This window comes from Artemia sp. Qi Xiang Cuo, chromosome 8, assembly GCF_049724085.1.
Source record: "Artemia sp. Qi Xiang Cuo chromosome 8, ASM4972408v1, whole genome shotgun sequence".
Lineage (NCBI taxonomy): Eukaryota > Metazoa > Arthropoda > Branchiopoda > Anostraca > Artemiidae > Artemia > Artemia sp. Qi Xiang Cuo.
The window spans coordinates 34,251,869-34,269,187 of NC_142801.1; the positions used below are offsets into that span (position 1 = coordinate 34,251,869).

A 17,319-nucleotide genomic window follows, 5' to 3' on the forward strand; every position below is an offset into this window, starting at 1 on the left:
AAAAATGCAAAATAGTATCTAGAGAATGAACGAACCGAGTTACACACTGCATCGGAATCATAGGCTTCGCAGCAAACAATATCGACAAACTAAATCCTTTTCCCGTCTGCATATAATGCAAATGGATCTTTTAGCTTTAGACGCGATTCAACGACGTCACAATGCACCCTACAAATATATTCTGGAGGCAATAAGTGCCTTTAGTCGCTATGCCTATGCAATTCCACTACGATCAAAGAGAGGTGTTGAACTTGCTTGGGCAATTGAAAATATTCTAGAACACGATTCATCTAGAAAAATTCAATCGGATCGTGGCAGTGAATTCGTTAATCCCCATTTGCAAAAAGTTCTATCGAAATGTAATACAGCACTTTATCATAGTTACATCTCGATAAAAGCTGCAGTGGCTGAACGATTAAAAAGAAAAATTCGTCTAATAATTTCAAGCTATTGTAGCCTGTAAAATACAGCGGCTTTTATTCATGATTAAGATAAAATCATGCAGATATACAACCATCGACCCCATTGATCCCTGTCCAACTCAAGCCCTCGAGATGTTCACTACAATGAAAATACATTTGATGCTTTTCTAAAGCAATACTCCAAGGGTGAAAAAGAGAAAAAAAAATGTGAAGAAGAAATTCAATGTTGGTGATGCTGTTCGAATTAACAGAACCACCAATAGTTTTGAAAATGGTAAGTATTTATGGAGCATCGAACTTTTAAAGTGTCCAAAATGCTGGAAACCACACTCCTAACTTATCGTTTGCGAGATAGCAAAGATAATGAGAGTCTCGGCGGCTCTTATGAATATGAACTGCAAAAAATTAGAAACACTAGCGAAATATATCAAATTGAAAAGATATTAAAGAGTCGTACTCATAAGGGCAAGAGACAGATTCTTGTTCGCTGGCTAGGATACAACTCAGATTTTGATTTTTGTGTGAGTGCTGAAGATATTAGGAATGCCCAATGATTTCTATGTGACTTTTATGTCCAATGTTTTCGATCCTCTCTACAATGACTTGAATAGAAAAAGTGAGTTTTGGACGAAACTCTCCCCCACCATCAAATTCGAAGACAATAGAAAGTATGAAGTAGCTCTTGTCGACTGTATTCTCAAAAATACCTACGACATCCTGAGAAAGGATCGTAAATATGAAATCAAAATTAGACCCTATGATCGGCCGCCGCCAACCTCAAGTGATCAAGAACAAATTCAAAAAATCAATTGGATGGATTATCCATACATGGAATTACCCTACGAGGAACTCACCTGTATGAATGATTTATGTCGTTCTATTAATAAAAGACTTTCCGCTCAAAAAAAAGGAGCTTTTCACTTCAACTATTCAAAGTAGGAGGGCAAGATCTAAATTAGTTCACCGATTGCCAGTGAAAAGGTTATTCTCAATGATAACCTAAAGGATGTTCTTGGCTTTAAGATCAATATACTCAATGACAAAAGTGCCGGAAATACTCATTTCATTTTTTCTGACTATCCACCTGCATTCTCCACAGACGCTTGTATATTTCTATATTCCTCATTTGTGGAAACATCTCGGGTTAGTAATTCAAATGTTCCCCTCCTACGTGTTCTTGAACGAAAAACCAATCAAGAACATATTCACCATTACAATATAAAGCATCTTCGATATATTCCCGTAAACATTTCCTATTTGGAACTCTGTCAGTTAGCACTGAGAACTGAATTGGGGCATCCCATAGCAATTTCAAAAGGTTTGGCTGTGATTACATGCCATTTTCGTCCCATCGTTCAAAAGCAAGATGTCTAATAGAAAAGTGGTATGCATTTGTCCTGATATTGACTGCTATGTTTATACTCTCAGTCCAAGACAACATGGCAATATATCGGAATATTATAAAGGACACACGTCAATCTCTGGATATGGTCTTGGCAGTTGGTTTGATAAACTCTTTCGCTCTTCGCTACCTCTGGCTAGAAAATATCTTTTACCGGCTGTGACAGCTATTGCGTCCTCTACACTATACGATTTGGGCTCTGGCAAGGATTTAAAAAAAGTGCTTTGGAAAATCTTAGGTCCAGTGCACGAACCCTTGGCGAGAGATTAAAACAAAATGGTAAAGGCTTAAAAAGGTCGAGAAACAATGCATCACTCATCAGTCTCCACTCAGGTCGGAAACGAAAAACATCATCCCTCTTGTCAAAGAAAAGAAGGAAAAAGCCGACACGGGCTGTAAACAGAAGAAAAAGTCCCAGGAAGAGAATTGGTAGATCAAAACTAGATTTCTTCTCCTAAACTGTCCTATTTACCGCATAAGGATTCCCAACCTTCAATCACCGCCTCATTGAATCTATTCAATGCTTAAAATGTTGATGTGAGTGTCAAGCATGGATACTATGAACAATTTTATCCACAACAACCCCTCTTCGATAATATCCACTTTCAAATTTATTCCAATGAAGACTACTTTATGGACATGTCTTCAACATTTATAGATTTACATATGAAAGTCCGAAAATCCAATAATACAATGCCAATTCGAGTCGATGGAATCTCCTATAAAAATTGTATATTACACAATCTATTTCGTCAAATTAGTGTCAACATCAATGGCACACTGTTGAGCACTGGCAACAATCTCTCGAATTATACGAGATATATGCAATTCCTGCTACTGTCACCCAAATCATACAATGAATTGAGGGGCATTTCAAATGGATATGACTATATTACTAATACTGATAGTACAGATGCGCTTAAAAATGCTACAACTAGTGAATTACATCTAGTTGGGAAAATATATCATGATATATTTAATATACCCCAATGGCTGCCGCCCAATGTTAAAGTGGATATAATATTGAGGCTTGCACCCTCCAATTTCATATAGAGAAAAGAACTTACTGCCAATCCTGATGTAAGTCTCTCCCTCACCTCGCCAATACCAAATGTAAGCAAACAGCAAGTTATGAGTTATGTTGCTTTGGCAGTGGAAAAACTGAGAGCCAATTGCAATAACATTAAACTACTTGTTCCTCATACAATCACCAATCAACGTCATATTGCCATGGGCTCACGCACCTTCACCGATTCATCCTTTATCAATGGTGAAATTCCGTCAAAACTCGCATTGGCATTTGTAAAAAGCGCCAGTGCAATAGGATCATGGACTAAATGTCCGCATAAATTCGAGATGTTTGGACTTTCGTCTCTTGTCTGAAAAGTAAATGGCATCCCACTCTACAATCAATCCTTTGATAAATGCTATAGAAAATTGTATGAGTTGACCATGCAAACCCTAGATCATGATTCGTAACTATTTGAAAAAGGTATAACTAAAGATATGTTTGCTAAAACACACGGTATCATTGTACTGGATTTGTCAGGTACACAGGATATGAGTATAGTACGTACGGGCAGTGTGCGATTAGAGTATACATTTGCTGACCCATTGTCTGAGAGTATTGCACTCATCTCACTAAATCAATATGAAACCTGTTGGGAAATCACTCCCGAAGGCAGTGTTCTACTAGACTTGGCGCCATGAACACCAGTCAAATAATCAATGTATTTAATATGGACCCCTACATGTCCCAGTACAAATCCTATTGTCTACCTTTGGACTTTCTTGGAAAAATCCAAAGTGTCAACGATACTTCACTACTTTTAATAGCAGTCCGTCGACTGTGCTGATGAGTCATTGGCTGTGCATCTTTCAAAAAATGAAAACGATTGAATTTTTTACCCTCTTTGTCTAACCTATACATTTTAAACGCCTCACATCAGCAACTATATTGTGGGCAGTGGGAAAACTATTATTCAAAATCGGAAGAGGGTTAAGGATCTAACGACTAAAAGCTGTGGCTTCCATGCACTACTGTATTTTGTATTCCGATTTCGCGGCTATACTTACAAGTATTTTCTCCACATTTATGTTGACAATCTACGTGTGAACGACTTTCTAGTGGAAAAAATCCTTTCAGACCTATAAAGTATTGATTTCAGTACCCTACGAGTAAAGTGCTTAAAAAATATTTGTGAATTTGTTTATTAATAAAATGCATGTATATACTACAATGTCTTTAAATCTTCACTTTAGATTTCTTCATCTGTGTATAGGCAACTGTCGTGAACCACTAATGCTGGTAAAGCATTTTGATTCACTGTATATTCATCTTGATTGACTGCAAAGTCAGGGTCACATTTTCTACAGTACAATGTAACTTCACTTTTGTCATATCTCTTTGTATAGTCAATGATACTATTTGCTTTCATATTATGAAATTCACGAGTTTCAATCTGTCTATTTGAAGCAATATCACATACAGTGTTTTCAAATGGTGAATCACATTCGGTAACTGCCAAATAAAAATCACTTGGTTTATAGTCATAGTAGGCAGTGTCATCACAATGATGACGTAGAAACCAAATTGTCTTGTTACCCCAACAGTTGAATCATAGACCAGATTCCTCTTCCCAGAATAATTTAAATCCACGACGATACCGATCTCGTAGAAATAAACTAAAATCACGTTTAGAATTCTTTCCAATCATAGCGGGGTAAGTATTCTCCCACTGATCACATTTATCATGGTGGCAATTGGAGCACAGGTGCCCTCTAGGGTGAGAGTCACACACCTCTTCAAGACATGAATTACATCCTTTAATTTGTATTGTATAGCCTCTATGTAAATTACAAGGATTGCATAATTTGCACTTTTTACTATAGTCATCAATAATTGTACAATTCTCACATTGAGTCCAACTGCCAAGAGTGTACAAGCACAATGGACATATATAGAAAAATTTTTGGTGTCCTATGTCAACTCTCTCACGGAAACGAAACTGAGCGTCTTCGCTCGATAAATTCAGTGTGGACACATGTGGAGAGGAGTAACTTTGTAACATTATTTCTTTCGAATGGTGGGGGGAGCCATCTACATTGAATCCATTGGCAATATTTTCAAAAGTATATCCACGATATGATTCTGCTTTGTTCCAATTAATATATCAATAAATTTAGTATAAGCACTTGAGTCATATTTTAAAAGTTTCATACAATAGTCCAATGGGGGAAAATCACTCCTCATTATATTGTCAAGTGTTCCCTGACAAGAGAATATCCTGCGTTTAAGAGATATCTCGAGAAAATCATCATCCAAAATCAAATGTTTTTCCATAAACACTAGATTTGATCTAATTCTCTCTTTCTCAAATTTATTAATTTTTCAATCCTTTCACTCTGACTGCTCACTCTAGACTGACCCAGATTCGTTAGTCCTAACCAGAAAAGATTTGGGACATTTTCGATTTCGAAACAATTTTATTGAATAATTATAACAACAATAAAACTGTGCATGTACAATTAGCGATAGAGTTTATTGCCTTCGATATGTTTCACCAATGCACTTAAAGCACATTGAAGTCTATTCACATGTGCTATATCAACTTTAGCGGCGAAAAATAATTGATCCTCCATTTTAAATGTGCTCAAGGATATCACATAATTTGCATGTACTACATCCTATTCCAGACAAATACGTGATCCTTTCGTGATTTCCACCGCAATGTTTGGTGCTCTTGTATTATTACCTTCAACTCCACTATCAACTTCTAAGAGGGTAAACATTCCACTCATCGCCATCAACACAAATATATATCCAAATGAGTAAAGTCAAAACTGTTCTCACTCCTTTGAATTCTATTCACAGACTAATAAAACTTTAGCAAAAAAATCTTCCCTTTTATTCCATCGGCTACTAATATGTTTGCGAGCCCTCTGATTGGCTGAGAAGGGGGATGTAACCAACTCGCTGATTGGCTGAGAAGGAAACACGTGATCTAAATGTTTCCTATTTCTGGAAACTCATAACATTCGCTGAGAGCGTGCACTTACAACAACAACAACAACAAATAAATTAACCTTGACATTCTCTGAGAGCGTGCACTTACAACAACAACAACAAATAAATCGACCTTGACATTGGCTTAAAGCGTGCGCTTAAAACAATAAAACAATCGACCTTGGAAAAAAGAGGACATTGACCCCATTAACCACGTGTTCTCCCTAGGGACTCTATGCCCAAATTTGGTGTTAAAAAAAGTTGTAGGTGGCAGCAGGGGTCCGTGACACGAGTAGCACCTCCCTCTCTACTACAATTATTTCCCAGAAATCAAGCGATGAAGCATATACCAGTGTGAACCGTCTTACTTCCAAAATGAACATGCTTTTCTATAGTTCAGAAAAAAGAACACCGTACTCCTTCATCATATTACTAAGGTCCCTTAAATATGCGCTTTTAAAAATTTAGCAATGTGACCGCTCGTGCTCTCTGTTTAAACTCATATTATGATCATTATTTTTACCTGGGTAAAAGGGTAAATGGTCATTAAAAGAGTCCAAAGGTTCCCCTGGGCAATTTTGGAAATTTAGACCCAAAACACATTTTCGAAAAGCCCCCCCCCCAAAAAAAACAGCCTTTGATATGCCCGAAATACCAGGCTCGTGTATACCAATGGTAGATTTGATGATTTCAATGTAGACAAGATAACCTCTGAAATCCGTACAAAATGCATAAAAAATACACAAAAAATGTTAGTTTTAAAAAAAGGAAAGCAATACTGCACAATTCAAAACAAGAGCAAAGAGTTTAATAAGGCGTTCGTGGGAACTATATACGAGGGCCATAACATAAATTCCGACACAAAATATCTGTCAATAACATTCAACTTGCCAATTACGTTTTCATAATAGCGCACGGTACAAAAAAAAAACAACAAACAAACAGAAGAATTTGTAGCTCGCGACCAAAACGACTGAATGAAAAACCTCGCAATTCGACCAAACGAAAAGATAATTATATTTGTTGAAAGAGGAAGATATGCAAGCACTTTTTCATAATGCTAATTTAAGAATGAAACTTGTCGATGAGGAGTCAAATGCGATTCCTTATGATGAAATTGGTTCGGCCCCACCCAACATATTCATCACGAATAAGTGGCTTAGTTGGTGTTTTCTTAGACGACAATGAGCATACACCAAGAGAAGTTCTACAAGATGGTCCAAAAAGTGGTAAGAGAAAGGCCGGGCACTACCGATGAGGCCGAGATGTGACTACAAAAATTACAAAATTTCTGGGGACATCCTGGTATGTCTCCAAAACAGAAACTTGGGTAGATGAGTTTTCGCCAATGTGTTGGCCTCGGGCGGCTTAAAGTAGCAACGAGTTTGTAGCAGTAGTAGTTAGACCTTTATTTCCTTCCTTATGCTATTTGAAAAGTTTTAACTATCATATAACAGCCATTCAAAAATCCCCAGGAAAAGGACGGGTTCAAAATTGTCTTACCAAAAGGAGGATTTCCTGTCAGGTATTAATTACAGTACACCACCTTCCACTCTTCAAAGTATCATTTTTCTAAGCAATTATCAACAGAGTTCCTGAAGACCCACTATTTTCTCTAATATTACACACACCGTGTTTGCGAATTCCAACCATTTAAAAGGACATAGTGTGAGGCTATAATAATAGAGGAGAGGCGGCTGGTAAGACAAAAAAGTGGTAATTACAGAGACATCTCAGCTGGTGAGAGGAATATTTCTACTCGACACGCAAACACCATTTTATTTCTGTAGTGAATTCCAATTACTTACTATGGGCTTACTCAGCACATCCATTCATAAAATAAGGATAACCAAATACATATTTTTGTCAAACTTGATTGACTGACAAGGAATGCTTATAAAACCTCTAGGGTGCTTTTCAAGAATACACATCTATCAAAATATCAAAACCAACGTACTAGAGTTGATTCTATAGGCCTTCCATGAATTATTCTCTCTCTCTCTCTCTCTCTCTCTCTCTCTCTCTCTCTCTCTCTCTCTCTCTCTCTCTCTCTCTCTCTCTCTCTCTCTCTCTCTCTCTCTCTCTCTCTCTCTCTCTCTCTCTCTCTCTCTCTCTCTCTCTCTCTCTCTCTCTCTCTCTCTCTCTCTCTCTCTCTCTCTCTCTCTCTCTCTCTCTCTCTCTCTCTCTCTCTCTCTCTCTCTCTCTCTCTCTCTCTCTCTCTCTCTCTCTCTCTCTCTCTCTCTCTCTCTCTCTCTGAAACATGGGAGGGGTATCACTCATAGAGTAAACATTTTGAGGTAGCTATTTAGCTCAGAATAGTCGAAACGTCTAATGACTACACCTCCGGGATTAATGTAACCCCCAAGGCCCCAGAGGTAATAACTCTAAGCTAAAGTGCTTAGCAAAAAATGCGGGCATGATTGCTCTTGGATGTCTGAACAGCTTGGAGTTCTTAGAGAATATTCGCTAAACCAAGACTTTCCAAAGTTTCCCCAGGGTATACTAGGCTACTGAAAGTGCATAGGTACTTGAGTAAATCAAAAGATCTAATGTGGATCTGAGTTTTCCAAATAAGTTGCCTAGTAGAAGTGAAACTTGTCAAAGTGTTGTGGAGGCGGCTAGTCAACATGAACCGGGGGGAGGTAAATCATTTGTCTCCAACCCCCCTAAAATTTTGGCACCATAAATTTCAGTTGGACTAAAATCTATTCCTGGTGTAGCAGCGATGTAAACCGAAATACATTATTTGCACCCATGTTATCAAAATAGTATTTTTTTAATATTTCAGGAACGGTTTGGGGGATCGACTTCAAGGGGATAGTGGGAGGCCAGGTGGGCCAGGAATTTTAACTTGGGGGGATTAGGCAGAAGTAAATTAAATATGCTATACGGTTTCTGGACCGGCTTGGGAGACTCAAGTTGAAACTTTCAATGCAGATCTTCCGTGAAGGAGGGGGAAGGGTACTTCGTATTTTGTATTTAGGGAGAACTGATTAGGGACCAAAAATTAGTACCTTTGATCTGTCTAAGAGTCCCCTTAGCCCAAAAACGATCTATGAAAGTTTCAAGCCAACGAAAAAAAGGCTTACAAGCCTTTTTTGGGCTCGTTTCAGAAAGGGGCAGGAAGGAATTTCATATATATATATATTTCAAACCAATAAAAAAAATATGCTCATTTTTAGGGACTCATTGGTTCGGCCCATTTTTAGGGGGCCCGTGCCCTCGACCGAGATTGTTTTGTTTATGCATGAGGGGGGTTTGTTTAGCTCAGAAATTGACAGGTTAAAAGTTTCAGATCGTTCGGAAGAAAAGAAACGACTCTATCAGAGGAATCAATATCCTTTCTGTTTCTTTTTACTTGTGTATTGGGGTCCTCTTAACCCAAATACTTAAGGATATAAGTTTTAAGCCGATAAATACAAACAATTTTTGGCCCTATCTTAACCCTATCTATAGGGCATATTTATGTAAAAACAAAAAATATTGAGTTCCCCTTGGCCCAGAAACACAGCTGTAAGTTCCAAACTGTTCAGGGACAATAATGTGTCTGGCACATTTCAGGACACCCAAGAGCCCCCCCCCCCCCCAATAAAAAAAATGTGTCCACTTAGCCAATACAACAATTTTTGAAAGCTTCAAGCAAATCCAAAAAAAGGTTTTTAGGACATTTTCTAGTCCTATATTTGCGGACCCAGACCTATACAAATACAAAAAAAGATTTTTAGTCCTTTGGCCGGGCCATCTTCAGAGAAGTAAATTTGTCCAACTAATTTGTGCATTGGAATTCGCATTGTCCAAGGAATTAAGAATACGGGTTTCAAGCTTGTCGAAAGAAATGAGTCTTTTTGGGCCCATATATCCCAAAATAAAAATTCCTTTTGTACGTTAGGATCCTCTTAGCCCAGGGAATTAAGGTTTCAAGTTTCAAGCCGAATTCGGGCCTTTTTCAGGGGATCCAATATTGCTTCTTCTTTTTTTATTCTGCATTTGGGTTCCCCTAGCCCAAAGACTTAAAGTTTTGAACCGATCAAGAAAGAAAATTGTTGGCAATTTTTGTACCCCATTTTGTGGGGAGGGGTCGGGATGACGATGCCCATATTAACTCTTGTCCCAATGACATCAGGCTCGAATTTTCAGACTAATCAAGGACAAAAAACTTTTTGACCCTTTTCCAGGCGTCACGACACCCTCTGCCCTTCCCCAACAAAATTGGTGATCCTCTCGGTTGAGAATATTATCACTTAAGATCTAAGCCAATCGCACACCCAAGATTAAAAATGCCCCCTTTTTCCACCATACAAGCTATGTGTGAACAATTGTCAATCTGCAGTATTTACGAACCTTGTCCCATTGGCCCTGAGGGTTATGTTATCCCTCAGAACACCTTCGTCTATTTTGAACAAACTAGCTATCTCAAAATTCTGATCGAGTGTCTTGATGGGCTATGGGAGGCCAGGTAGTAAAAACCGGCCCGGGTGAGGGGGTGGTTTCCCTCCTTTTTGGTCTCTGTGAGTTTAGACCTATAGTGATCCATTGATATTTCATTCAGTAGCATAGTGATCCCTTCAGGAATCCAGTTGCCCAATTTGTGTGTCGTTTCCACCCAAGGAAATGTTTCTATAGGAAACCCATGAAAAACAAGGAAAATAGAACTGATGAAAATTAAGCAGCATTAAAAAATTGGTATCAATTTAAGACAAAGATGCTGAATTATCTTCAGACGCTATCTTTGTCTTCTCGAAGGACGTTATCTTTGTCTTTGCGGAAGTGTATCGAATATCGTACTAAACCAATGGTCTTGGTAAGTCAGCAAAGGACACATTCAAATGAAATTCACAAGATTTAGCACCGTATGTTTTTTTATAGGTAGGGTCGGTTTTGAAAACTGTACATATGTTTTAATTTTTGGTGTTTTCTGCCTATAATGTCGATAGTGAGGTTAAAATAGCCTAGTCTTTATATTTGGTTTCTTTTCTACATTGATGTGAAAAAACCATTTGCCTTGCTCATTCCATTTTTTTCCTCTTCGTAAAATGGTATAATTAGTTTTTTTCATTTCATTTATTATTTTCTTTTGTTTTTACTAAAGGTTAGGCTACATCCATATGGAAGGACTAGCTTTATATTTTCCAGGCAGAGACAGCTTTCGTGTAATTTTAGCCGCTTGTATCCTCTCGAGCAAAGGAGAAGGGGAAATTCATTAAACCAGCTCCTAAGCCTAACGCTTGGCTCCTAAGCCTAACACTAAATCTTGTTGGTTTATAGCACAGTTTATATAATTATCCAGTAAGCTTATCGCAGATCATTTCTGGTCTTCGTTCTCGGTGCGAACAAAAAGCTCCTCCCACTTCTTCGTGCAGTTATGATTCAGTTTGTTTGCGTCAATCAATGAGAAATGTTTAGTAAGGGCATTATTCGAAATTGTAAAAGCAGAAAAAAACTTGGTGAGCCGGCCAAGCGGTTTGCAACTGTCCCATTTCACAGGTGTGACTTAACTTATATAAAAATTATGAGTTAATCTATTATTTACATACAGTGGACTCAAATGATTGGCCTATGTAGGATTTTGTAAAAAGGAGGCGGGGGGTTGATGAAATTTGTGAAAATAAGGAATTTTTTTTTCTTCTAATAACTGGTGGAATAGGTGTGATGGTTTCAGGGGCGGATTCAGGATTTTTTTTAGGGGAGAGGGGCGCAAAGTAGGTTGATCCGACAAACTTACATTAAGAGCAAGTTTAATTAATGCAAACTTGCGTTAATTAGGTAAATTACACTACTTTAGACTGCTTTACGAGGGTAACCCTCGCCCCCCTCCTCTGGATCCGCAACTGGATAGTTTATCATTTTTTTTTTACGTCGTGATATTTATTTTCTCAGATTGTAGTTCCTGTGATATTTGAAAAGTCTAGTTACCTGTTTTGGCGGAGAGCCTAGATAAGACTAGTTTCGTTTTCAATCAATTTTTTCATATGGAATGGGCAGACCTTTCCTGAACTTTAAACAATAAACACCTCTGTTTGAAAATCTTTGCACTTTCTGAATTTAGATAGCGATAAGGGTTCCTGATTGAGAACAATTCTAGCACTTGGGTTCTAATTATTATATAACAATGTGAAGCACCAAATATCACAATCAAATGTCATCGCTTCATGGTATTTTTCAAATAAAACTTATTTTTTACTTGATTATTGTCGTAAATTTATTTCTTGTCTTTCTTTCCATTCTTAAACCAACATTATATTTATCTTTGACATTATAACAAACCAATATACATACATTTATATAAATTCATATACAGCCTTACCGCCATATCAGTTATTTACCTTTCTTTTTTTATTCTTTAATAATAATTTCTGGTTATGTTGAGTTTGAGTTATTGTAGGCTTCTATTTCTACTGATCTTAAGTTTAATATGGCCTTTACTTTTCTTTAAAAAAAAACTTTCTTTTTCGTAAAGTTTTCGTAGTATATATATATATATATATATATATATATATATATATATATATATATATATATATATATATATATATATATATATATATATATATATATATATATATATATATATATATATATATATATATATATATATATATATATATATATATATATATATATATATATATATATATATATTTATATCGACGCGTACAAACAGCTCCTCTCATTTGATCTGCCATCAGCGGTCCAATTACCCTGGAACACGCATTTTGGCAGAAACTTTCTCAAAATGCTTTTGAAACCAACTTGAGACTTCGAAACCTATTTTTAATTCTTAAAAACATCTAATAATAACATTACACTACTAACTACTGATTTTCATGTATGTATTGGAATAAATTAATTTAAAATTAGTTTCTTCAAAATAAGTGTTCAAACGTTGAAGCCAAGTTTCGCGTCCAAGAGAAATTTGACTTGCCTACCCGCGAAAAGATCTGATGCCGCTTATGTTTCTACGTTCTCTGGAGCACTCGCACCCCGGTCCGGGTTTTTAAAATGGGTGAGATAGGGAATGATCCTACTGGATAATTATATAAACTGTGGTTTATAGCTTCAGATCTAGATGTGAGGTAGCGGCATTTCAACAAGTATTGAATGATATTCTTCCTTCAATTATGATTCATAGCCTACTTACTTAAACAAGCACCCTGAATCGGTTGGCCCAATCTGCCAATTATTTGTTATTTCTTATGGCTCCTCGACAAATACCTCTTAATGACGTAGCAAATACTTTTGCTAAATGACCAAACACTCATAAACTAAATAAATTATTTGCTTAAACACTTGTACTGAAGGTAAACCTCTTGAAACATTAGTAGTAAACTCATTTTAAGAGGAATTTGGAGATTCAACAAACAAAGTGTATGTGAACTCTCAATTCCAACCATTCATTTAAGCAATTTTAAGCGATAAAATGTTATTTGTTAATGACTCTCAAGTACTTTGTGCTCTGGCTCAGTACTAATTTTAATCAACATTATGAAAGTGTTGTGATGGAAGTAAAAAAGGGAAATTAAAGTCTATTTTATGAAAAATTTTAACTTTAGCGTGAATAATAGTGGGCTAAGGGGGCGACAGCCCTCCTCATATACAGGAAAGTTCCTGTTCGTTTCGCGCTTAAAATGCCACTCTTTACTTTCATTAGAAGCACTTGTCCTTTAGTTTAATTTCTATTCGTGTTAGGTGGCACATTCAAATATTTCAGGAAGTTTGCCTCCAGAAGCATAGTTTTGTATTTTTAGATGTTCTACATGAAATAACTATTTCAACTTCCTATTTCGCGTCGTGTTTTTCCATGATTAAACCCCGCGCGAAAAAGGCAAGAAAGGGGCGATGTTACCCTCCCTCCCGTCCAATTTATAAAAAAGGGCTCTAAAAGCCTTAGTCTAATATCCTACAACCATCGGTTCGATTCGAGCACCTTTGTGATCTTAGCTTTAAGAGGGTATCAGAATCGAAGCCATAGCGTTGATGTAGCAAAGACCGTGTCTCTAAAAATGTGGAGAGGAGGAAGATCTTATCCATTTTATGGGTACATGCCAGGAGTTAAGAAATTTGAGGAGGGAAGTGTTTTCAACTGATTTTGGAGGGGTGGATTGGTTTGAAAATTTTTTAAAAAGTAGAAATTTTGATGATTTTAGATGGTTGGGTAAATGGCACATAGAGAAACTTTTTTGATGAATTGTGTGTAATTTAATGTGTGTGTTTTTTTTTGTATTTATTTTTGTTTTGTTATTTTGCCATGGCCCGAAAAGGCTTTTGTTGCAATAAATATCTATCTATCTATCTATCTATCTATCTATCTACAAAAATGTGGAATTTTGCATTTTTTGCCAGAAGAAAGATCACGGATGCGTGTTTATTTGTTTTTTTGTTTTTTTTTTTTGTTTTTTTTCCAGGAGTGATCGTATCGACCCATTGGTCCTAGAAAATCATGGGATGGCTCATTGGAACGAAAATTAAAAGTTCTAGTGCCCTTTTTAAGTGACCAAAAAATGGAGGGCAACTAGGCCCCTTCCCACGCTCATTTTTTCCCAAAGTCACCCGATCAAAATTTTGAGATAGCCATTTTGTTCAGCATGGCCGAAAATATGATAAATATGTCTTTTAGGATGACTTAATCCCCCGAAGTCCCCGAGGGGAGGGCTGAAAGTTACGAACTTTACCTAATGTTAACATATAGTAATTGGTTATTGGGAAGTATACAGACATTTTCAGGGGGGATTTTTTCTGGTTGGTGGGGAGAGGGTCGGGGGTTATATGGGAAGATCTTTCCATGAAGGAAGTTTTCATGGGGGAAGGGACATTGCTATGAAGGGGGCGCCGGATTTCCCAGCATTATTAAAGAAAAAGATCAGAAATTAAATAAAATAAAAAAACAAGTTTTTCAACTGAAATTAAGGAGCAACATCAAAACGAACAGAAAATATGACGTATATGATTGGGTTCACCCCCTAGTCAATACCTCGCTCTTTAAGCCTAAGATTTTTAGTACTTTCATAAGAGCTATTTATTCTAATTAACGGCCTTTGTGATTATGTGTCATTTTTAAAGAATTGCAACAAAATTCGAACTTTAGCTTAAAGAGCAAGGTACTGACTAGGAGGCGAGCCCCCTAATATACGTATTGAAATTCTATGAATATAGAAGTTCGTTACGTAAGTTAATTCGTAAGTTTCGTATATTTATTACTAATAAAAACGTTCGTAAATAAAATTAAAAAAGTTTCGAGAAAGCCATTTAACCAAATAAAAGTAAAATTAATATGCAAATTGTGTTTTAATTATTCATGTACGGTGAGCCAAAATCAAAACCTGCATTAATTCAAAACGTTCAAAAATTAAATAAAAAAAACAAGTTTTTCTAACTGAAAGTAAAGAACGACGTTAAAACTTAAAAAGAACAGAAATTATTCCGTATATGAAAGGGGCTGTCCCCTCCTCAACGCATCGCTCATTACTCTAAATTTTGACTTTATCAAAAATATATTTTTTAAAACAATAAAAAAATTTAGCGTAAAGAGCGAAGCGTTGAGGAGGGGACAGCCCCTTTCATATACGGAATAATTTCTGTTCGTTTTAAGTTTTAACGTCGTTCCTTACTTTCAGTTAGAAAAACTTGTTTTTTTTTATATTTAATTTTTGTCTTGTAAGACACCGAGACATATTATCTTTAATAAGCCCGATAGTACATCTAGTTTTAGGACCATAATCAATACCTAGATGCCCCGAACTATCCGATTTATAAATCACAATATCTTCGATATATAATGAAGTAGAAAAACTATACTTTGCAGGCCTGTTAAATATGCAAAACTCTAATTTAGATACATTTACAGCAAGGCCAATAAACTTATAAAGTTCAGCAATCTTAGCAAGGTTATCCCGTAGCCCGGAAATAGAAAAGCTAGGTAGCAGTATGTCTTCAGCATATGACAAATAACTGATATCTAGCCCATCAAGGTTGAAGGTTCCCTTTAACTCTCTAGTGGCAGTATATGGGGCACAATGGAGTACAGTTGTGCTTAAACAAGAACTTTGTCTTAAACCTTTAAGCAGAGGTACACCTTCCAAAAGAATCTAACAATTATTTTGCTTAGTTCTTCCTAACACAATATGGATAACAGTATTACTGTACCAAAACTGTAGGATAGACACTATGTAAGGATCAACGCCGTAATCCAGAAGTGATAACAACGGTTGAGAGTGCAAAATACTATCAAAAGCGGCAGAGATGTCAACACTGCAGGTAAAAACAGAAAAACCTTTCGCAGATGTACTGCGCATAAAATTCCGTATAATACGGTGAGCTGTGGCACAGCCAACATGAGCTCGAAACCCATGCTGCTTGCTTCCCACTAGCAATTTGAGGCAATCAATGGCAATAAGAGTTTTTCGAAAACTTTACTAAATAAGCTAATTGGTCTATACGAATTGCACAGGGTTGCATCCTTATTTTTCTTCAATATAGTAGTTGTAATTCCGACACAGAAATTACCTGGAACGATCCTTTGCGAGATGCAGATTTTATATATATATATATATATATATATATATATATATATATATATATATATATATATATATATATATATATATATATATATATATATATATATATATATATATATATATATATATATATATATATATATATATATATATATATATATATATATATATATATATATATATATATATATATATATATATATATATATATATATATATATATATATATATATATATATATATATATATATATATATATATATATATATATATATATATATATATATATATATATATATATATATATATATATGTCAGTATTATATACATAGAAGCCCATGCACAAAGTCTGAAGAAAATATCAAGTGGAATCTTTAGCTAATCCTGCTAAGCCATTTAATAGATGTGAAGATTGAGTATCTTCTTATTATTTTGCTACACTATTGGAATTTCACAAATTATATTTTCCTATATCAATTACCAGGAAAAAAACAAACTTACTTCCACTGCTTGATATAATGCAATGCAGTCACATTGCATCCAGAATCGACCAATGCTTGCTGACACTTGTTATATTCTTCCTGAAACAAGAAGAAAAAAGACTGAGACAATACTGTAGCTTATGTATTGTATATTTTGAAAATAGAAATTAACTGAACACCGGGGTGTATCTCCAGCATTTTTGTTGGGTGGGCAAGACGAGCCTCCATCCAGAGAGGCGGGGGACATGGGCTATATATTAATTTTTCTCCAGATTACTGCCCCCCCCCCGAAACGACGCCACTGACTGAAAATAACGGATGAACGTCAAACTACTTGTGTCATTGAAGTCGAGTAAATTTTACATCAATGGAAGTTTTTTTACTCTTTTAGGCTTTTTACCTCGAAGCCCATTTCATGAGAATTAAGAAGACGGCGAACACGAAATTCATTTCATTTCAAATGAAAATGTACAGAGTTAGGGGCAAAAGCTTT

The 17,319-nt window shown here is 36.0% G+C and overlaps 1 protein-coding gene across 1 annotated transcript in view; it reads right to left on the bottom strand.

The window, feature by feature from the left end:
* The window catches only part of LOC148949349 (protein sly1 homolog), a 204,263-nt gene that overhangs the window by 66,940 nt on the left and 120,004 nt on the right, over positions 1–17,319 (bottom strand). Inside the window, exon 11 of the mRNA XM_089093385.1 lies at positions 16,846–16,925. Coding sequence (XP_088949511.1) covers positions 16,846–16,925 — 80 coding nt within the window. The remainder of the gene's footprint in view (positions 1–16,845; positions 16,926–17,319) is intronic.